Source organism: Bufo bufo, chromosome 5 (genome assembly GCF_905171765.1).
Source record: "Bufo bufo chromosome 5, aBufBuf1.1, whole genome shotgun sequence".
Classification (NCBI taxonomy): domain Eukaryota; kingdom Metazoa; phylum Chordata; class Amphibia; order Anura; family Bufonidae; genus Bufo; species Bufo bufo.
The window spans coordinates 71650512-71675261 of NC_053393.1; the positions used below are offsets into that span (position 1 = coordinate 71650512).

At 44.6% G+C, this 24750-nt stretch overlaps 1 protein-coding gene across 1 annotated transcript in view; it reads left to right on the top strand.

Moving 5' to 3' along the window:
- Positions 1-3004: 3004 nt before the first annotated feature.
- The window catches only part of BAALC (BAALC binder of MAP3K1 and KLF4), a 121004-nt gene continuing 99258 nt past the window's right edge, over positions 3005-24750 (top strand). Inside the window, exon 1 of the mRNA XM_040432255.1 lies at positions 3005-3631. Within this exon, the coding sequence (XP_040288189.1) occupies positions 3442-3631 (190 nt within the window). The 5' untranslated portion in view covers positions 3005-3441. The remainder of the gene's footprint in view (positions 3632-24750) is intronic.

Genomic DNA, 24750 nt, shown 5'->3' on the forward strand with positions numbered 1-24750 from the left:
GAGAGTCCACCAGAGATTCAATTGAGGCTGGGTAATTATGGGAGATGTATGCTTAGATAAAAGCCACTGCATGGGGCGTTGCTGCTGTCCACAATGGTTATCACCGTGCGGTAGGATCTTGGCCAGTACACTGGATGATGCAAGGGGCTTACAGGGTGGGCCAAGCAACAGGCTGGGGAGGAGTTATCTGAGAAGAAGGCAGAATGGCCTGGGCACTTACAGCCCAAACTCAACCCCTGGACACTTGTGAGTCCTCCTTTACTTATGAATAAAACTGCGTTTTTGCCTGTGGTGAACATAAAAAAAAAAGAACAAAGGTAACATTTGACTCATGTATAGTTATACTACAGTGCTATGTATGTAAGCAGTGTATAAGGGAAAATTGTGGTGACAGACTTAAGTCAACTCCTTTAACCCCTTGAATCTTTATTTTTTTTTCATTTTTGTATTTTCATTTTTCTTCCTTGTTTTCACGGAACCATAACTTTTTTATTTTTCTATTCACATAGCCGTATGAGGGCTTGTTGTACTCTCTGATACCCCATTTAATATGCATACAATGTAGAGGGAAGTGGGAGAAAAGTGTCCTTCATTCTCTGGGTCAGTACGATTACAAAGATAACACATTTGTATAGGTTTTCTTGTTTTTTTTTACATAACCATATTTTGACCCCCATAACTTTTTTTATAGTTATGTCTACTGAGCTGTCTAGGGGCTCATTTTTTGCAGGACGTTATGTAGTTTTTATTGATACCATTTTGGAGTGTGTGTGACTTTTTGATCACATTTTGTTCAATTTATTTTGGGTAAGTGAAGTGATGAAAAAAATTGTGATTTGGCCCTTTTAATTTTTACGCCATTCACGGTATGGAATAAATATTTTTATATTTTAACAGCACTGGCATTTTTGGACGCGGTGTTGCCCATGATGTTTATTTTTTTTTATTGTTTATGTTTTTTTATTGTTTATGTTTTTTTTATTTTTTTATTCTTCATATGGTTATAAATCCCTACTTTTTATTTAAAAAATGTTTTTAGCCCCTCTAGGAGGCTACAATATGCAATATTCAGATTTATTTCTGCTTAGGCTGTAGTTCCATAGAACTCCTAATGAAGATGGCAAGGTTCATAAGACGAGAGTTACCATTGTAAAAGAAGGTGACTCCAAATCTTTCATCAGTCCTATATCTGAAGTTGTCTTGCTCTTATCTGTAGAGAAAGTAAATCACTGTCAAGCCAGAAGTAACCTTCAAAGAACTTTCAGTCAAATTATGTGTTCATCTTTGCATATGTTCCAGAGTCTTGGCTACTGGACAATGACTGACCTAGTACGGCATCTCCATATGAAGATGTTATCCATTTGATTATGCCCAGAACAGTTGAAGATCAGACAGACGTTACTTTATGTCAGTTCATAGAGTGAAATCCAAAGATTTCAGACGGGGAGTTTCCTTTTCCAGCTATGGCTCTCATATAACATCTCATATTACATCATAATTATATTGTGTTATGTCTGTGAGTGTACTTTGCTGTCATCCAGTGGCCAGTTATGTTTAGTTTGTGTACATTATCTATGGTTGTAATTCATTATGTAATTCATCTTGTAACTCCTCCTCTTCTGTGAGCTCACATCCTGTGTCCTACAGTCTTTTCCAGTTTGTCCAACATGCATCACAGAGCCAGAGAGAGGATTTTCCTTTAACTTCTATCATCATTTCTCAAGGTACATTCAGTACATTACATTAGAACTCTACATGCAACTGGTGTCTCTAGGGGAATGATTATAGCGAGTTCACTATCTACAAGAAATTATCACTCAAACTCAGCAGAGACTTCTCTCATGAATATTAGTGGCAGAATAATATGGATGCTTTACATTGAGCATATAAGTGGCTGCTTTACATTGGGGATATTGTGGTTGCTTTACATTGGGGAAATATGTGAATGCGTTAGATTGGGGATATATGCGGCAGATTTACATGTGGGATATATATAGAGGCTTTGCTTTGGGGATATATGTGGATACTTTACATTGGAGATGCTTTACATTTACGGATACATGTGGATCCTCTACATTGGGTATTTATGTAGATGCTGTATATTGGGTATATATGTGGATGCTTTATATTGGGCATATATGTAGATGCTGTACATTGGGCATATATGTAGATGCTGTACATCGGGTATATATGTGGATGCTTTACATTGGGGATATATGTGGATGCTCTACATTGGGTATATATGTGTATGTTTTGCATTGGGCATATATGTAGATGCTGTACATTGGGTATATATGTGGATGTTTTACATTGGGGATCTATGCAGATGTTTTACATTGGGCATATATCTGGATGCCTTACACTGAGGATATTGTGGATTCTTTACATTGAGGATGTTGTGGATCTTTTACATTGGGGATATTGTGGATGTATAACCTTGGCATATATAGGAATGGTTTACAGCGAGGATACATGTAGATGCTTTACAGCGAGAATACATGTAGATGCTTTACAGCGAGAATACATGTAGATGCTTTACATTGGGGATATAGGTGGATCTTTTACATTGAGGATATAGGTGGATGCTTTACATTTGGGATATATATGGATGCTTTACATTGAGGATGCATGTGGATGCTTTACATTAAGGATATACTGTAGGTGGATTCTTTACATTGGGAATCACTCTTTAGTGCATCTGCTCAGAGGGTGAGCCAGCACAATAGGGGAGGCAGCAGCAGTGCTTTCCTCTGCAGGCAGAGGTGTCTACAGCACACGTGTGGCAGCTGCAATGAGTGTGTAATGACATCACACAGGGTCGATGTTCTGCTGGTTGAAGCTATAATCCATAAAACTCCACCTTCCTCACGTTATGTCTCTGACACCAGCACAAAGAGCTCCTGCATCCTCAGCACATCTACAGGCTGCAGCCAGCACTGGAGGCATCAGATCCTCCTGCATTTCTGGGAGCTCACAGCCATAGCTACAGACGTCAGCAGACCTGTTCAGAGGGGTGGTCTTGTTTATTGAGACCACTGAGGAGGACACAGAGCAGGCACTGAGCCCATTGGGTGCAGACAAGAAGATACAAACAGTAGCTTAGGAGGAAAAGGATTCAGGAGAGTCTATTCCAAGGCAGACACAAAAAAGCAACACAATGCACTGCTGGAAGCAATGAGGCTACTTTGTAGCATTGGAAGCCTCTATTGTACTTCTGCATTGTCTTTTTATTGCCTGCAAGCAGATAGCTTAACATGTGCCTCCTAGGAGCTCCCTGCCTTGCTTCTACATACAGGAGATGGACAGAGATCTGATGAGTCCTCACTAGGGTCTACCTGTTCAACATCTGAAGGGCTTATAGTTCCTCAGTTACTGAAGGATACAGATCTGCATCTTATTTCTCCCAGATCCTTCATTCAGCCCAGCTGCATTGAGAAAACTATGGGCTGTGGAGGAAGCAGAGCTGATGCCATTGAACCCCGTTACTATGAGAGCTGGACAAGGGAGACTGAGTCCACCTGGCTGACCAGCACTGATACTGAGATCCCACCAGCAGGACTGGGACATTCCTGTCAAGATGACCACAGCTCAACAGAGGTTGGAGTGAGGGACAAGAGAGGATCACATCCTGGTGAGACAAGTCACACTGTCACCTCATTATCATCATTCTCACCACCAACCAAATACTGATGTCCTATATAGATCCATGTAATTCCAACTTATTGTCTTGGTGTCCCATCCATGGAAATTTCTCCTGGAGCAAGACATTTGTGTGGTGTTGTGTCAAGTCTCATTCATGTATGAAGAACCCCATAACCGGTGACTATTAATGTGCTATAATGTACCTTTGACTAAAGAAGTGGACAAAACCATGGACTAAACAGACTAAAGGTTCCATTAGGTTCTAGATTGTAAATGAACCATATAATTAGATATGGAATATATATTCTAATGATTGTAAAACAGAAAGATTACCCTAGATTATTCTGCAAAGAACAATCTGTAGGGGAATTAATTAAATATAACTATAGCAGGCACTTTGGAGTATTAATACTACTTGTCAGCTGTCTATGAGGTTAGATTATTGGGAACCCATATTGCCTTTCCAGAGGACCTGGCGGTCAATAATCCCATGCTGTCAGTTTGTGAGAGTAGCTCTCAGGTGGCCAGGGGCGTAGCTATAATTCCTAGGTGGTGGGGGCCCCTTCTTCTTTTGCTATGGGGCCCCCACCACCTAGTGCAAAAAAATGAAAACAACAGCATTAGGCCTCTTGCACACAAATGTTTTTTTTTTTCCCCCGTTTACGTTCTGTTTTTTGCGTTCCGTATACGGAACCATTCATTTCAATGGATCTGCAAAAAAAAAAAAAACGGAAGGTACACCGTATGCCTTCCATTTACGTATTTCCGTTTTCCGTTCCAAGATAAAACATGTCCTATTATTGTCCGCATAACGGACAAGAATAGTACTGTTCTATCAGGGGCCAGCTGTTCAGTTTCGCAAAAAATGGAATGCAGACATCATCCGTATTTTTTGCGGATCCCTTTTTTGCGGACCGCAAAATACTGAAAAAGCCATACAGTCGTGTGCAGGAGGCCTTAAGGGTACAGTCACATGGCCGTGTGTAATCCTTTTCCATTTTGCGGACAGCAAATAACGGAACTGTGTGTCCGTAATTGTGTTTCCATATCCGTTCCGTGTGTCCACATTTTGAAATAGCAATATCACAATATTTTGCACCAAGGTCAGGGAGCAGGGACTTAGATTACACGGAAACGGATCTGCAAAAAAAACTGATGACATACGAAACGGTTTCTGTATGTCTTACGCTATTTGCGGATCTATTGACTTGAATGGGGCTGTGGACCAATCTGTGTGGACAATAGTAGTACAAGCTTCATATTTTTGCGGACGAGAAATGCGGAAACACGGATGCGGACAACATATTGAACGTTGTCCGCACATTTTATTCACCCATAGGAATGAATGGATCCGCATCTATACCGCAAAATGCGGAACGGATGCGGATCGGACGCAGATAAAATTATACGGTCGTGTGAATATACCCTAAGTAGTAATAGTGAAAGGTATGTATAATAGCATAATATATTGGAAACCCACATTATAGCAAATAGCCATCATATTGTTATTCTCCACAAAAAGGTACAATGTTCTTGCACCTGACTGGGCCCCCTGTACTTGCTATGGCTATAGTTATGCCCATGCACCTGGCCTTCTGAGATATGTTTCTTAAGGGCATGGTTTTATGTTTATGAACTCAGCCTAAGGGAAGCTCCTTATAAATATTGTCCTGTTTACATGAGATTTGCCAAAAAATGACCTAAAAATGGTAGATGGTAAGCAAATGTTCAAGGTTGTCACATAAACATTTGTAGGCTATTCTAGTGCAGGGTTGTTGTATACCAGACGGATATCCTGCACTTAGCCAAATTCTATGATAATGTTAGCTCCTGTCTATTTTTATATAAAATAAAAGTAATACCTTAAAGATCTAAGTAACATATAGCACAGAGTTAACTTTTTTAAGTGGATGGTAATTAACCCCTTTCCCCCATAACAGTGGCAGATCCAGAGCCTGATCTCGGGACTTCCAGATTGTTATGTGGCGGCGGACAGAAAATAATGTGGTGCTTATAGAACAGACTATACTGGACACAGTATATACTGTATGAGGCAGTGGAGAGGTGAGGTGGACAGTATATACTGTATGAGGCAGTGGAGAGGTGAGGTGGACAGTATATACTGTATGAGGCAGTGGGGAGGTGAGGTGGACAGTATATTCTGTATGAGGCAGTGGGGAGGTGAGGTGGACAGTATATTCTGTATGAGGCAGTGGGGAGGTGAGGTGGACAGTATATTCTGTATGAGGCGGTGGAGAGGTGAGGTGGACAGTATATACTGTATGAGGCAGTGGAGAGGTGGACAGTATACACTGTATGAGGCGGTGGAGAGGTGAGGTGGACAGTATATACTGTATGAGGCGGTGGAGAGGTGAGGTGGACAGTATATACTGTATGAGGCGGTGGAGAGGTGAGGTGGACAGTATATACTGTATGAGGCGGTGGAGAGGTGAGGTGGACAGTATATACTGTATGAGGCAGTGGAGAGGTGAGGTGGACAGTATATTCTGTATGAGGCAGTGGAGAGGTGAGGTGGACAGTATATACTGTATGAGGCGTGGAGAGGTGAGGTGGACAGTATATACTGTATGAGGCGGTGGAGAGGTGAGGTGGACAGTATACACTGTATGAGGCAGTGGAGAGGTGAGGTGGACAGTATATACTGTATGAGGCGGTGGAGAGGTGAGGTGGACAGTATATACTGTATGAGGCGGTGGGGAGGTGAGGTGGACAGTATATACTGTATGAGGCATTGGAGAGGTGAGGTGGACACTATATACTGTATGAGGCGGTGGAGAGGTGAGGTGGACAGTATATACTGTATGAGGCAGTGGAGAGGTGAGGTGGACAGTATATTCTGTATGAGGCAGTGGAGAGGTGAGGTGGACAGTATATACTGTATGAGGCGTGGAGAGGTGAGGTGGACAGTATATACTGTATGAGGCGGTGGAGAGGTGAGGTGGACAGTATACACTGTATGAGGCAGTGGAGAGGTGAGGTGGACAGTATATACTGTATGAGGCGGTGGAGAGGTGAGGTGGACAGTATATACTGTATGAGGCGGTGGGGAGGTGAGGTGGACAGTATATACTGTATGAGGCATTGGAGAGGTGAGGTGGACAGTATATACTGTATGAGGCGGTGGAGAGGTGAGGTGGACAGTATATACTGTATGAGGCGGTGGAGAGGTGAGGTGGACAGTATATACTGTATGAGGCAGTGGAGAGGTGGACAGTATATACTGTATGAGGCAGTGGAGAGGTGAGGTGGACAGTATATACTGTATGAGGCAGTGGAGAGGTGAGGTGGACAGTATATACTGTATGAGGCAGTGGAGAGGTGAGGTGGACAGTATATTCTGTATGAGGCAGTGGAGAGGTGAGGTGGACAGTATATACTGTATGAGGCGGTGGAGAGGTGAGGTGGACAGTAAATACTGTATGAGGCAGTGGAGAGGTGAGGTGGACAGTATATACTGTATGAGGCGGTGGAGAGGTGAGGTGGACAGTATATACTGTATGAGGCAGTGGAGCGGTGAGGTGGACAGTATATACTGTATGAGGCAGTGGAGAGGTGAGGTGGACAGTATATACTGTATGAGGCAGTGGGGAGGTGAGGTGGACAGTATATACTGTATGAGGCGGTGGAGAGGTGAGGTGGACAGTATATACTGTATGAGGCAGTGGAGAGGTGGACAATATATACTGTATGAGGCAGTGGAGAGGTGAGGTGGACAGTATATACTGTATGAGTCAGTGGAGAGGTGAGGTGGACAGTATATTCTGTATGAGGCAGTGGAGAGGTGAGGTGGACAGTATATACTGTATGAGGCAGTGGAGAGGTGAGGTGGACAGTATATTCTGTATGAGGCAGTGGAGAGGTGAGGTGGACAGTATATACTGTATGAGGCAGTGGAGAGATGAGGTGGACAGTATATACTGTATGAGGCAGTGGAGAGGTGAGGTGGACAGTATATACTGTATGAGGCGGTGGAGAGATGAGGTGGACAGTATATACTGTATGAGGCGGTGGAGAGGTGAGGTGGACAGTATATACTGTATGAGGCGGTGGAGAGGTGAGGTGGACAGTATATACTGTATGAGGCGGTGGAGAGGTGAGGTGGACAGTATATACTGTATGAGGCGGTGGAGAGGTGAGGTGGACAGTATATACTGTATGAGGCGGTGGAGAGGTGAGGTGGACAGTATATACTGTATGAGGCGGTGGAGAGGTGAGGTGGACAGTATATACTGTATGAGGCGGTGGAGAGGTGAGGTGGACAGTATATACTGTATGAGGCGGTGGAGAGGTGAGGTGGACAGTATATACTGTATGAGGCGGTGGAGAGGTGAGGTGGACAGTATATTCTGTATGAGGCGGTGGAGAGGTGAGGTGGACAGTATATACTGTATGAGGCAGTGGAGAGGTGAGGTGGACAGTATATACTGTATGAGGCGGTGGAGAGATGAGGTGGACAGTATATACTGTATGAGGCGGTGGAGAGGTGAGGTGGACAGTATATACTGTATGAGGCGGTGGAGAGGTGAGGTGGACAGTATATACTGTATGAGGCGGTGGAGAGGAGAGGTGGACAGTATATACTGTATGAGGCGGTGGAGAGGTGAGGTGGACAGTATACACTGTATGAGGCGGTGGAGAGGTGAGGTGGACAGTATATACTGTATGAGGCAGTGGAGAGGTGAGGTGGACAGTATATACTGTATGAGGCGGTGGAGAGGTGAGGTGGACAGTATATTCTGTATGAGGCAGTGGAGAGGTGAGGTGGACAGTATATACTGTATGAGGCGGTGGAGCGGTGAGGTGGACAGTATATACTGTATGAGGCAGTGGAGAGGTGAGGTGGACAGTATATACTGTATGAGGCAGTGGAGAGGTGAGGTGGACAGTATATTCTGTATGAGGCAGTGGAGAGGTGAGGTGGACAGTATATACTGTATGAGGCGGTGGAGAGGTGAGGTGGACAGTAAATACTGTATGAGGCAGTGGAGAGGTGAGGTGGACAGTATATACTGTATGAGGCGGTGGAGAGGTGAGGTGGACAGTATATACTGTATGAGGCAGTGGAGCGGTGAGGTGGACAGTATATACTGTATGAGGCAGTGGAGAGGTGAGGTGGACAGTATATACTGTATGAGGCAGTGGGGAGGTGAGGTGGACAGTATATACTGTATGAGGCGGTGGAGAGGTGAGGTGGACAGTATATACTGTATGAGGCAGTGGAGAGGTGGACAGTATATACTGTATGAGGCAGTGGAGAGGTGAGGTGGACAGTATATACTGTATGAGTCAGTGGAGAGGTGAGGTGGACAGTATATTCTGTATGAGGCAGTGGAGAGGTGAGGTGGACAGTATATACTGTATGAGGCAGTGGAGAGGTGAGGTGGACAGTATATTCTGTATGAGGCAGTGGAGAGGTGAGGTGGACAGTATATACTGTATGAGGCAGTGGAGAGATGAGGTGGACAGTATATACTGTATGAGGCAGTGGAGAGGTGAGGTGGACAGTATATACTGTATGAGGCGGTGGAGAGATGAGGTGGACAGTATATACTGTATGAGGCGGTGGAGAGGTGAGGTGGACAGTATATACTGTATGAGGCGGTGGAGAGGTGAGGTGGACAGTATATACTGTATGAGGCGGTGGAGAGGTGAGGTGGACAGTATATACTGTATGAGGCGGTGGAGAGGTGAGGTGGACAGTATATACTGTATGAGGCGGTGGAGAGGTGAGGTGGACAGTATATACTGTATGAGGCGGTGGAGAGGTGAGGTGGACAGTATATACTGTATGAGGCGGTGGAGAGGTGAGGTGGACAGTATATACTGTATGAGGCGGTGGAGAGGTGAGGTGGACAGTATATACTGTATGAGGCGGTGGAGAGGTGAGGTGGACAGTATATTCTGTATGAGGCGGTGGAGAGGTGAGGTGGACAGTATATACTGTATGAGGCAGTGGAGAGGTGAGGTGGACAGTATATACTGTATGAGGCGGTGGAGAGATGAGGTGGACAGTATATACTGTATGAGGCGGTGGAGAGGTGAGGTGGACAGTATATACTGTATGAGGCGGTGGAGAGGTGAGGTGGACAGTATATACTGTATGAGGCGGTGGAGAGGAGAGGTGGACAGTATATACTGTATGAGGCGGTGGAGAGGTGAGGTGGACAGTATACACTGTATGAGGCGGTGGAGAGGTGAGGTGGACAGTATATACTGTATGAGGCAGTGGAGAGGTGAGGTGGACAGTATATACTGTATGAGGCAGTGGAGAGGTGAGGTGGGCAGTATATACTGTATGAGGCGGTGGAGAGGTGAGGTGGACAGTATATACTGTATGAGGCGGTGGAGAGGTGAGGTGGACAGTATATACTGTATGAGGCGGTGGAGAGGTGAGGTGGGCAGTATATACTGTATGAGGCGGTGGAGAGATGAGGTGGACAGTATATACTGTATGAGGCGGTGGAGAGGTGAGGTGGACAGTATATACTGTATGCGGCGGTGGAGAGGTGAGGTGGACAGTATATACTGTATGAGGCGGTGGGGAGGTGAGGTGGACAGTATATACTGTATGAGGCGGTGGAGAGGTGAGGTGGACAGTATATACTGTATGAGGCGGTGGAGAGGTGAGGTGGACAGTATATACTGTATGCGGCGGTGGAGAGGTGAGGTGGACAGTATATACTGTATGAGGCGGTGGGGAGGTGAGGTGGACAGTATATACTGTATGAGGCGGTGGAGAGGTGAGGTGGACAGTATATACTGTATGAGGCGGTGGAGAGGTGAGGTGGACAGTATATACTGTATGAGGCGGTGGAGAGGTGAGGTGGACAGTATATACTGTATGAGGCGGTGGAGAGGTGAGGTGGACAGTATATACTGTATGAGGCAGTGGAGAGATGAGGTGGACAGTATATACTGTATGAGGCGGTGGAGAGGTGAGGTGGACAGTATATACTGTATGAGGCGGTGGAGAGGTGAGGTGGACAGTATATACTGTATGAGGCGGTGGAGAGGTGAGGTGGACAGTATATACTGTATGAGGCGGTGGAGAGGTGAGGTGGACAGTATATACTGTATGAGGCGGTGGAGAGGTGAGGTGGACAGTATATACTGTATGAGGCGGTGGAGAGGTGAGGTGGACAGTATATACTGTATGAGGCGGTGGAGAGGTGAGGTGGACAGTATATACTGTATGAGGCGGTGGAGAGGTGAGGTGGACAGTATATACTGTATGAGGCGGTGGAGAGGTGAGGTGGACAGTATATACTGTATGAGGCAGGGTCAGTCTGATCACACTCTGCACTGAGGAGAGAGATGGCAGCACTCCCCCCATACCGCAGAGACAACACAGGACCCCCACACCTTACCGCAGAGTACAGATGTAGACAGATCTCTTGTAATGGTTCCTGAATCATAGTATTATGCTAAAACCTCATTAAATGGTCTGTTAGAGGAGGCTCTCTAACAGGGCACAGAATGATACTCCTTGCAGGTCACTTTTACCACTGAAGAAACAGACCTGCTTTTTTTAGTGGCTAGCAGTAAGACTTTTTTTTTTCCAACAGAAAATACTAAATAGCCCTAAGTATTAGAAACTGGTGATGTTTCTTCGTCCATTTGTTACCGGGTTTGTGAGTTTTACCTAACCCTGCCTGCATGATGATAAGTTTTCACCAGTTTCTAATATTTAGGGCTATTTTCTGTTGAAAAATAAATTAAAAAAAGTCTTACTGCTAGCCCCTAAAAAAAAAGCAGGTCTGTTTCTTCAGTGGAAAATGATCATTCCAAGAGGGTCACAAAATGTTTTTCATATCATAGCTTTACTATTATTCTCTGACTCACACACCCTGCTGTGCTGGCTGCAGGCGCTCACATACACACTGGCTGCAGGCAGAAACGTCTCCTCCGGCGCCGCGGCTATGGCCGGTCTCTTGTGTCAGCGTGCGCAGACTCTCACACCCTGCTGCATGGCGCTCACGCAGGCTCCCGACACTGTGTGTGAGCAGAAGAAAATCTCTGTCTCCTCCCTGTGCCGCGGCTGTGGGTGGTCTCTTCATGTCCCGCCGCAGTTTGTAACCCTCTCGTCCCCGCTCTTCTTCCTTCCCCTGCTTCCCCGGCCAGAACTGGTTTAGGAAAGGGGAAGTAGGGTGATCGGAAGCCCTCTCTCTCACTATATTCTCAGGAGGGGGGGGGGGGAAGACCTGTTGCCCCCCCCCCTGGATCCGCCAGTGCCCCATAAGCATTTTCCACTTTAGTGAACAAGCAATTTTCCCCCTTTTTTTCATCGTTTTGTTCCAAGAGCTATAACTTTTTTATTTTTCCATCAATGTAGCCTTGCCTTATGAAGGTGTAGTTTTTAATGGCACCATTTTGGGGTACATCTAGGCATTGATTAACTTTTATTAAGTTTTTCTGGGGAGGAATGGAAAGAAAACAGCAATACCACCATTGACTTTTTACATTGTAAGTTTTAAGACGTTTACTTTGCATCATAAATAACATTGTAACTTTACGCTCTGGGTCAGAATGATTACAGCTATACCTAATATATATAGTTTTTTTGTTTCACAACTTTTTTACAATAAAAACACTTTAAAAAAAAGAAAGAAAGTGTTTTTGCATCGCCGCATTCCAAGACCCATACCTTTTTTTTTTTCTTTCTACAGAGCTGTCTGTAGGTTTTATTCTTGTGGGGCGACTTGTAGTTTTCATTGGTATCATTTTGGAATACATAATACTTTTTGATAGCTTTTAATTCTGTTTTTGTTTTGTGTGGCGATATACAAAAAAAGCTACGGTATTTGGGCATTGTGTTTATTTTTTTATGTTGTTTACCATGCAGGATAATCGAACTATAATGTGATAATTGTATCGTTTGGGGGTCATTACGGATGTGGTGATACCAAATATGTGGAGGGGATGAGAAAAGGTGTGTGTTTTAACTTGGAGATTTATTTAAATAAAACATTGTTTATTTATTTTGTAACCATTTATTAGTCCCACAAGGGGGCTTTGACTTGCGATCCTCCGATTGCGTCCATAATACACTGTACTACTTATGTAGTACAGTATATTATGCTGTCAGAAGGATACTGCAGGCAAGCTATTAGGCCATGCCAGAGGACAGGACAGACCTTGGGTACTTTATTGGACCCCTGGGTGCTATGAACAGACAGAAGAATTCCCCTTCTTCTGAAACCTAAGGTGTTGAACGGTTGAGATTGGTGCTTATGCCAATTCACAGCGCAACAATGATTTTGCTACTGTGAGAAAAACATGTGATTTATACTAAAATGAGCGCGCTGATTCCAAATATGAACTCGGAATTTGCCTGACCCGTCTAGATTTTAAGTTATATGTGCAAAGCCTATTCAGTTATAATATTAATAAATTATATTGGAGATATTCCAATGGACATATCCAGACCTGTTCAGGCGCACTCAGGCTGATGTCAGCAGTAAGTGTATAAGCAGATACTCAGGTACTCAGCACAAGTGGCTTAAATCATTAAAAACAAAAAGATAGCATTTAGTAATAAAAAAAAGAAAAACGAGGATGGCAGGCAAATTTATAAGATTAGGCAGAGAGGCCAAACAAGTTATAAGAGCTTCTAAAGCACAGGCAGAAGATAAATTAGCTCAGTCAGTGAAAAAAGGCGATAAGACATTCTTCAGATATATAAATGCAAAAAGGAAACTAAAACAAGGAATTACCAAATTAAAAACAAAAGAAGGAAGGTATATGGAAGAAGATAAAGAACTAGCTGACTGCCTCAATGAATACTTCTGTTCAGTTTTTACAAAGGAAAATGAAGGAAAAGGACCTCAGTTAGGAAGGAAGACTAATGAATCTTTTGATGCATGTGTCTTTACAGAGGAAGAGGTTCTAAGTCAGCTGTCTAAAATTAATACAAATAAGTCACAGGGGCCTGATGGGATACACCCAAAGCTATTAAAAGAGCTCAGCGGTGAACTAGCAAAACCATTAACAGATTTATTTAACCAATCACTGGCAACAGGAGTCGTCCCAGAAGATTGGAAATTAGCAAATGTTGTGCCCATTCACAAGAAAGGTAGTAGGGAGTAGTAATGTCCCGAACTATTCGCCGGCGAACATAGCTTGTTCGCGTTCACCGCGGCGGCCGAACATATGCGATGTTCGGTCCGCCCCCTATTCGTCATCATTGTGTAAACTTTGACCCTGTACCTCACAGTCAGCAGACACATTCCAGCCAATCAGCAGCAGACCCTCCCTCCCAGACCCTCCCACCTCCTGGACAGCATCCATTTTAGATTCATTCGGAAGCTGCATTCTTAGTGAGAGGAGGGACAGTGCTGCTGCTGATTCAATAGGGAAAGCGTTAGCTAGGGCAGTGTTCTGTGTCCACAGACTCATCCTTACAGCACCCCAAAAAGCCCTTTTTAGGGCTGGTACATCAGTCTGCTTTTTTTTTTTTTTTTTTATATATATATATATATATATATATATATATATTGCAGTTGCCTACCCGTGTGTGAGAGGCTGCAGGCTCACAGACTGTACTGTGTGCACACCATTCATACAGGGTGTCACAGACAGTACCTTGCAGATAAAAAAAAGTCAATTTATTATTTTTATTTTATATAATCGCAGTTGCCAGGCAGTGAGAAGCTGCAGGCTCACAGACTGTACTGTGTGCACACCATTCATACAGGGTGTCACAATACCTTGCAGATAAAAAAAAGCCAATTTATTTTTTCTCTGTGATATATTCGCAGTTGCCAGAGAGTGAGAGGCTGCAGGCTCACAGACTGTACTGTGTCCACTGGCCAGGCCACCACTCATACCGTTACAGGGTGTCACAATACCTTGCAGATAAAAAAAGTCTATTTATTTTTTCTCTGTGATATAATCGCAGTTGCAAGCCACTGAGTGTCTAGCCCACAGACTGTACTGTGGCCACTGGCCAGGCCACCACTCATACCGTTACAGGGTGTCACAATACCTTGCAGACAAAAAATGTCAATTTATTTTTTCTCTGTGATATAATCGCAGTTGCAAGCCAGTGTGTGTCAGGCCCACACAGACTGTACTGTGCCCACTGCCCACCACTTATATAGGGTGGCACAGTACCTTGCACGCATAGTACCACTTATCTAAAAAAAAATGACAGGCAGAGGCAGGCCACCCAGCAGGGGCCGTCGTGGTCGTGGTGCTGTGATTTCCACTGGCCCTGGAATAATGCCCAGTGTTCAGAGGCCACATACCCTGAACCGGAAAAATTCGGAGAAAATAGTTGACTGGCTTACACAGGACACCCAATCTTCAACAGCTTCCGCTAAGAACCTTGACGCACCATCCTCCTCCAGCTCAGCTTCGGTCACCTGCTCTCAAGTTACCACTCTCCGGCCCCCCGCCACCACCATCACTACCACCACAGCTACCATAGCCGCTTCACTTGATCCGTCAGAGGAGTTATTTACACATCAGTTGGATGAAATTAGTGATGCGCAACCATTATTGCCAGAGGATGTAGATAACAGGGATATGTCTCAGTCGGGCAGGATTACACACATGGACGTACAGTGTGATGATGATGATAATGATGTTGTACCCGCTGCTGCTTCCTTTGCTGAGGTGTCAGATACAAGTGAAGTGGTTGATGATGACGATGTGTCCGTGGATGCCACGTGGGTGCCTGCTCGAAGAGAAGAAGAAGAGGGGGAAAGTTCAGAAGGGGAGACAGAGAGAAGGAGGAGACGAGTTGGAAGCAGGGGGAGGTCGTCGCAAGAGCTAGTGGCACAGTCAGACAGCATGTATTGGCACCCGGGGTCAGCCAGACAGCACGCCAATCAACGCATGCTGTTGCCACCACCAGAATGCCGTCATTGCAAAGCTCAGCAGTGTGGCATTTTTTTTGTGTGTCTGCCTCTGATAACAGCAATGCCATTTGCAACCTGTGATAAAAGAAACGGAGTCGTGGGAAGTCCAACACCCACCTCGGTACAACTGCTTTGCGAAGGCACATGATCTCACATCACAAACGCCAATAGGATCAACACATGAGTACAAGCAGCACACAAACTCAAAGCCACCATCCTTCTCCTGGTCCAGCATCTTCAGCCACGTCAACCACTGCTGTCCTCTTTGCCCCCTCTCAACCACCCGCCACTCCGCCTCTCACCTTCAGCAGTTCCATCTCATCTGCCCACAGTCAGGTGTCTGTCAAGGAAATGTTTGAGCGTAAGAAGCCAATGTCACAGAGTCACCCCCTTGCCCGGCGTCTGACAGCTGGCTTGACGGAACTCTTAGCCCGCCAGCTTTTACCATACCAGCTGGTGGAGTCTGAGGCCTTCAAAAAATTTGTCGCTATTGGGACACCACAGTGGAAGGTACCTGGATGTATATTTTTTTTCAAAAAAGGCACTCCCAAACCTCTACTCAGTTATTGAAAAGGAAGTCATGGCATCTCTGGCATACAGTGTTGGGGCAAGGGTCCATCTGACCACTGATACCTGGTCTGCAAAGCACGGTCAGGGCAGGTATATCACCTACACTGCGCATTCGGTCAACCTGCTGACGGGTAACAAGCATGGAATGCGTGGCTCTGCAGCGGAGTTGGTGACACCGCCACGACTTGCAGGCAGGCCTACTGCCACCTCCTCTACTCCTCCTACTCCATCCTCTTCCATAACCTCCTCGGCTGAGTCCTCTTCTGCTGCGGCGTCTGGCTGCACATCAACTGAATCCCCCCAGCTCCCCAGGCGCTATTCCACATCCCGGATACGACAGTGTCACGCTGTCTTGGGGTTGACTTGCCTGAAAGCAGAGAGCCACACCAGACCAGCACTCCTGTCCACCCTGAACGCACAGGTGGATCAGTGGCTGACCCCGCACCAATTGGAGATTGGCAAAGTGGTGTGTGACAATGGAAGCAATTTGTTGGCAGCATTGAATTTGCACGGCACATGTGTTGAATCTCATCGTACAACGCTTTGTGTCTAAGTACCCAGGCTTACAGGACGTCCTTAAGCAGGCCAGGAAGGTGTGTGGCCATTTCAGGCGTTCCTACACGGCCATGGCGCACTTTTCCGATATTCAGGGGAAACAACATGCCGATGAGACGCTTGATTTACGACAGCCCGACACGTTGGAATTCAACACTCCTAATGTTCGACCGCCTGCTCCAACAAGAAAAAGCCGTCAATGAGTATTTGTATGACCGGGGTGCTAGGACAGCCTCTGTGGAGCTGGGAATTTTTTTGCCGCGTTACTGGACGCTCATGCGCAATGCCTGTAGGCTCATGCGTTCTTTTGAGGAGGTGACAAACCTAGTCAGTCGCACCGAAGGCACCATCAGCGACCTCATCCCATTTGTTTTCTTCCTGGAGCGTGCCCTGCGAAGAGTGCTGGATCAGGCTGTAGATGAGCGTGAAGAGGAAGAGTTGTGGTCACCATCACCACCAGAAACAGCCTTGTCATCATCGCTTGCCGGACCTGCGGCAACGCTGCAAGAAGAGTATGAGGAAGAGGAGTCAGAGGAGGAATGTGGCTTTGAGGAGGAGGAAGACCAACCACAGCAGGCATCCCAGGGTGCTTGTTGTTGTCACCTATCTGGGACCCGTGGTGTTGTACGTAGCTGGGGGGAAGAACAGACCGTCAATGACATCAGTGAGGACGAGGAACGGGACATGAGTAGCTCGGCATCCAACCTTGTGCAAATGGGGTCTTTCATGCTGTCATGTCTGTTGAGGGACCCTCGTATAAAAAGGATGAAGGAGAACGACCTGTACTGGGTGGCCACGCTACTAGACCCCCGGTATAAGCACAAAGTGGCGGAAATGTTACCAAATTACCGAAAGTCAGAAAGGATGCAGCAGTTCAAAACCAAACTAAAAAATATGCTTTACACAGCTTATAAGGGGGATGTCACAGCACAACGGGAATCTAACTGGGGAAGAGGTGAAAGTAATCCTCCTCCTACCACGACGGCGGCAAGGACAGGACACTTTACAGATGTGTTGTTGATGGAGGACATGCAGAGCTTTTTCAGTCCTACACATCGCCACAGCCCTTCGGGATCCAGCCTTAGAGAACGACTCGACCGACAGGTAGCAGACTACCTCGCCTTAACTGCCGATATCGACACTCTGAGGACCGATGAACCCCTTGACTACTGGGTGTGCAGGCTTGACCTGTGGCCTGAGCTATCCCAGTTTGCGATAGAACTTCTGGCCTGCCCCGCTTCAAGTGTCCTGTCAGAAAGGACCTTCAGTGCAGCAGGAGGCATTGTCACTGACAAAAGAAGTCGCCTCGGTCAAAAAAGTGTTGATTACCTCACCTTCATTAAGATGAATGAGGCATGGATCCCGAAGGGACTGACAGTGGGGGATACGTTTGACTAACAAAAGGCCTGATGACATGCCTTGGCCTCAAAATGGTCCCCACGCTGCTGTATTTAATGTTTGCATACCGGATTCTCAGCCACCAACTAGGGTTCAAGCCGCAATGTTTTAGTCACCTTTCTGCCTGGAAAACATCCATTTTTCCGGCCGCTGCTACAACAGCGGCTGCAACAATACCATTATTTTTCAGGCATGTGTACATGCCTAATTTTTCTGGCCTCTGGTGCTGCACTGTGGCTGCAAAAAAAAAAAAAAAAAAGGCACATACAAGTGTCAATTCCCCTTCGTGATCGTTACCTTGTTGTGGTGAAGGGGCTTGCGTATCACAATGAAGCGATCATCACCTCTATGAGTCTGTTGGAAATATTGCCATACCCCAGATGATAAGGCCGTTGCTTCATTATGATCAGACCAAAAGCGATCGGCTGGATAATTTTTCATAGAAAAAACCTTAATTTTTTTTTTATTATTTTTTTTAAGTTGTATGGGTTTTTAATACATAAAATAAAAAAATCGTAATAAAGTCTCTTAATAGTTTATTAGAAATAATGCAGACAATTAAAAAAATCCCCATCAATTCCAATACAAAGCAAGTACAGAGCTCAGAACTAAATTATTTCAGGATGTCGTAATGGTTCGTTAATTCGACAATGGTTAATCAATTCGACACACATTCCCGGATAGGGGACGTAACAGGGATTAAACTTATAGGAATAGTACTAGTTAAGACACCACTCATATAGGGTGTCACAGCACATTGCTCTGTGCACGCGCAGTGCCCCAATTTGGGAATAAGAGGACCGACCAAGCTGCTTTTTCCATCTCCCAGTTCCTAAAATCAATTCAGTTAGGTGTATCAGAGTTATGTCTGTCACTGTGAAGGCAGTCGAAGGTACCAGGCCTAAATTTTTTTTTCACAAAAGGCAATCCCTGATATGGGACGTAACAGGGATTAAACTGATGAGAAGAGAACTACAGAAAATACCACTCATATTGGGTGTGACAGTAAATTGCACGGCGCAGACGCAGTGACCGTGGATTAAAACAAAGGGGAGGGAGCCAGCGTTTTTTTAACCCTCTACTCGTTCGAAAAATCAATTCAATAAATGGACCCCAGATTGGGGACGTAACAGGGATTAAACTGATGAGAATAGTACTACAGAAAATACCACTCATATCGGGTGTGACAGTAAATTGCACGGCGCAGACGCAGTGACCGTGGATTAAAACAAAGGGGAGGGAGCCAGCATTTTTTTAACCCTCTACTCGTTCGAAAAATCAATTCAATAAATGGACCCCAGATTGGGGACATAACAGGGATTAAACTGATGAGAATAGTACTACAGAAAATACCACTCATATCGGGTGTGACAGTAAATTGCACGGTGCAGACGCAGTGACCGTGGATTCAAACAAAGGGGAGGGAGCCAGCATTTTTTTAACCATCTCCCCGTTCGAAAAATCTATTCAATTCACCTTTCGGGGACCCTTGGTGTTGTACATGGCTGAGTGGAGGAAGAAACCTTCAATGACATCAACGGGACATGGCTAGCTTGGTATCCAACCTTGTGCAAATGGGGGGTTTTGCGGTTGGGCAAATGGACTGTTTGCGGTTGTTTGCGGTGCATTAAAAGGGGAGTTTGGTCTGTCAATGTCTGTGAAGCGGGCGTAACCCTTACACTACCTGATCGATACAACATCATATCTGATCGTATGCACACACTGGATGTTTTAAACCATGTTGTTCAAAAAAATTTAGGATTGTTAGGTGATTTATACCCTTTATGGATTAAAACCCAACTCTGCGTCAACTATGTAATTTTCCATGGGAGTTTTGCCATGGATCCCCCTCCGGCATGCCACAGTCCAGGTGTTAGTCCCCTTGAAACAACTTTTCCATCACTACTGTGGCTAGAAAGAGTCCCCGTGGGTTTTAAAATTCGCCTGCCTATTGAAGTCAATGGCGGTTCGCCCGGTTTGCCCGTTCGCGAACATTTGCAAAAATTCGCGTTCGCCGTTAGCGAACGGAAAATTTTATGTTCGCGACATCTCTAGTAGGGAGAAATCGGGCAACTATAGGCCAGTAAGCCTGACATCAATAGTGGGGAAATTAATGGAAACCATACTTAAGGAGAGGATTGTGGAACATCTAAAATCCCATGGATTGAAAGATGAAAAACAGCATGGGTTTACTTCAGGGAGATCATGTCAAACTAATCTTACTGATTTTTTTGATTGGGTGACTAAAATAATAGATGGCAGAGGTGCAGTAGACATCGCTTATCTAGACTTTAGTAAGGCTTTTGATACTGTCCCACATAGAAGGCTTATCAATAAATTTCAGTCTTTGTGCTTGGACTCCCATATTGTTGAATGGATTAGGCAGTGGCTGAGGGACAGACAACAGAGGATTGTAGTCACTGGAGTATATTCAGACCATGGTCTTGTTACCAGTGGGGTACCTCAGGGATCTGTTCTGGGACCCATATTGTTTAATATCTTTATCAGAGAAATTGCAGAAGGCCTCAATGGTAAGGTGTGTCTTTTTGCTGATGACACAAAGATTTGTAACAGGGTTGATGTTCCTGGAGGGATACACCAAATGGAAAAGGATTTAGGAAAACTAGAGGAATGGTCAAAAATCTGGCCACTAAAATTTAATGTTGATAAGTGCAAGATAATGCACCTGGGGCGTAAAAACCCAAGAGTAGAATATAAAATCAGTGATACAGTCCTAACCTTAGTATCTGAGGAAAGGGATTTAGGGGTCATTATTCCAGAAGACTTAAAGGTAGGCAGACAATGTCATAGAGCAGCAGGAAATGCTAGCAGAATGCTTGGGTGTATAGGGAGAGGCATTACCAGTAGAAAGAGGGAGGTGCTCATGCCGCTCTACAGAGCACTAGTGAGAGCTCATGTGGAGTATTGTGCTCAGTACTGGAGACCATATCTCCAGAAGGATATTGATACTTTGGAGAGAGTTCAGAGAAGAGCTACTAAACTGGTACATGGATTGCAGGATAAAACTTACCAGGAAAATTAAGGGACCTTAACATGTATAGCTTGGAAGAAAGACGAGACAGAGGGGATATGATAGAAACTTTTAAATACATAAAGGGAATCAACAAGGTAAAAGAGGAGAGAATATTTAAAAGAAGAAAAACTGCTACAAGAGGACATAGTTTTAAATTAGAGGGGCAAAGGTATAAAAGTAATATCAGGAAGTATTACTTTACTGAGAGAGTAGTGGATGCATGGAATAGCCTTCCTGCAGAAGTGGTAGCTGCAAATACAGTGAAGGGGTTTAAGCATGCATGGGATAGGCATAAGACCATCCTTCATATAAGATAGGGCCAAGGGCTATTCATAGTATTCAGTATATTGGGCAGACTAGATGAGCCAAATGGTTCTTATCTGCCGACACATTCTATGTTTCTATAAGGCAAGCTGACAGATTTTGATAAAGTGATCTGTTATAGTGCTATCAGTTTTGAAACTTAAGATGGATAAACGCAAATGTGTTAACGATCCAGACAATTTCTGCTACATATGTGGCAAATATACTACTTATGATTAGCACAAGAATCTGACAAAGCGAGTGCATCTTGCAGCTTGGGATGCATTTGTGCTAGTAGTGCAGAACTTCCTTGGGAACAGACGAGCTGCAAACTGTGCTGAATTAGTAGACAACATGCTCACAGCATATGAACAACTTGGCTGCTGAATGTCAATGAAAGTGCATTTCTTACATTCCCATCTTTACTTTTTTTCCACCCATTCCATTTGGGACAAGTAAGTGACGAACATGGAGAGCGGTTCCATAAAGATATTTCTACAATGGAGAACAGGTATCAAGGCCGCTGGAATCCCAACATGATGGGGGACTACTGCTGGTTTTTGCAACGGGAAAATATGACCTTTCACAAACGCAAAAGCAGATATCTGAAGCACTTTTAACAGTACTGGACATTGCTCAAGTAAGGGCTCATGCACACGACAGTATTTTGCGTTCAGTATACTGGACGTTTTTTGAGTTCAGTATGCGGAACATATACTGAACCATTCATTTCAATGGTTCAGCAAAAAATACTGAAGTGTCTCCGTGTGCATTCCATTTCAGTATTTCCGTATTTCCGTACCGTGAAAAGATAGAACATGTCCTATTCTTGTCCGCAAATCACGGTGCTTGGCTCCATTCAATGGGTCCGCAAAAAAATGGGTCCGCAAAAAAAACGGAACACATATGGAAATGCATCCGTATGTCTTCCGTATCCGTTCCGTTTTTGCTGAACCATCTATTGAAAATGTTATGCCCAGCCCAATTTTTTCTATGTAATTACTGTATACTGTATATGGCATACGGAAAAACGGAACGGAAAAACGGAAAGGAAACACAAAACGGAAACAAAAAACTGAACAATGGATCCGTAAAAAACGGACTGCAAAACACTGAAAAAGCCATACTGTTGTGTGCATGAGCCCTAAGACTTTTAAACTGAAAAACAAGACTTTTTGAAATTTTGTTATTCCATTACATTTTCATTACTACGCAAACTTTGATGTAGATCAGGTAATTGTTGGAGTAAAACTCGTTCTGTTCAAAATTATTCAATGCTTTCCAAGTGCTTAATTTATTTAGGCATACTTGTGCATAAAAACACATAAATATAGTGGCAATACTGGAGGAGCTGCTCAACCCCTAACACTGTAGCGTGTTTTTCATTGGGGGAACAGCCCCACCGCATGTGGACCGCGGTCCACATGCGGTGGGGCTGTTCCCCCAATGAAAAGCACGCTACAGTGTTAGGGGTTGAGCAGCTCCTCCAGTATTGCCACTATATTTATGTGTTTTTGTCTTGTTTTATATGTAGTGTATGTGCCTTTACCTGGCATTCAAACACTCTTTTGCACCTGGGGACCTCCATCACAGGGTCTGATATGGGTGTGGCTTGCAGTCTGGCTTTGTTCACATTGCACTAGTTGTCCTGCTAGGCGTTTGTGTGGAAGCCTGGCTGTGAGCTGGATTACATCACCTTCAGACCTTGTTCACACCATAGTTAGCGTAGTGGTAGGACCCTTTGCCATGCTGAGTGACCGTGACGTGGTGCATGATGGGCTCTGATATTTTCCTGACAGGAATATATTGGCGAAAGTCTCAGCTTTTAATATCTGCATTTATGACTAGCCAGTATAGTCAGTGGCATATCCGTTTGGTGCATTTTTTCTGTGATTTATATACTTGTGCATAGCAAGATTTCGTGACGTGTTACAACAATTCTGACTTCGGATTTGCAATCCGCACACTCGATTTAGTATAGGACAAATGGTTTCTGCCCAGTAGCAGCGTGGTGTTATGGCCATTAGAGCAGGAGCCCAGCTGTTACATGCTCCGCAGTCCTGTGCTCCCAGCTCTGCCATAAAAAGGTGGGGGTCTAGAATAAGGCCCCTTAAAGACCGCTGTAAAAAAGGCATATCGGTGATCATTAATGGGTTAAATAACTTTATGCATTTACCTGCTATCATACAGGGGCGTAGCTATAATTCATAGGGTCCCATAGCAAAATGAGATGGGCCCCACCAATTAGTGTAAGAAAATTAAAAAAACAGCAGCATAAGTAGCAACAATTCTAGGTATGTATAATAGCACCGTATATCAGAAAACCCACATTATAGCAAAAAGCCACCATATTGTTATTATAAGTCCGTGCCACTGACTGCCCCCCTTCCCCCAACCTCTGGACCCCATAGCAAGTACTATGGCTGCTAAGGCTATACGTACACCCCTGCTACGATATGGAAAGCCTGTATTACCACATTGTTACATCACAGCAAATTGTGCCAATGGCAAACTCCGTTCTACTACATCACATATGCATTGTTTTCTGAATGTAGTTTGGGTTATTATTAGGCACTGTATAGGACTCAGTGTTTTTCCGCTAGTAAATTATTGATCTGCAATCTCTGCTGATGGAAATAATTGTGTCTGTGTGAGGTTCATAGGAAATCATGACAGCAGGAACATCGGCTAATGATTTTCTTTCTTGGTGGAATCAATGTTTTTCTTCTCTGATTTACAGTATATGGTGCACAGCGTTTCTAACATAAAATGTTGTCTAGAACGGCGGCCTCCGACCTGTGTCTCTCTAGCTACAACTCCCATCATGCAGGAAGTGGATGTTTGGATCAGTAGGAAAGCCACATCATGGAGGAGCAGTGACCTAGAATAACCAGGGTCACAGGTCCCCCTTATCTCTAGTCCAGATTGCATATAGTCACGTGATGTCATCGGGTCAATAGCCTATGATGTTGGTGCTAATGCCCGGAGTGTGAAGACCGACAACAAATGTCACGTTGTTTCTATTTGTTCTTCTACCATAAAAGCTCATAGACACAACTGTATGTATTTTTTTCTGCAAAACAGATGACATCCGTGTTGGATCCGTTTTTTTTTTTCTTTGTAAAGATCCATTGTAACAATGCTTGTCCTTGTCCGCAAAATGGAAAAGAATAGGACATGTTGTATTTTTTTTGTGGAATGGATATGCGGACATATGGAGACGGGATGCACACTGAGTAATTTCATTTTTTCTTGTTGCACACCCATTGAAATGAATTGGTTCCGCATACGGACCTGTGAGAAAAAAGAAAAAGGAAAAAAATTACGTTCGTGTGCATGAGCCCTAGAGTTTATCATGTTCGCAGC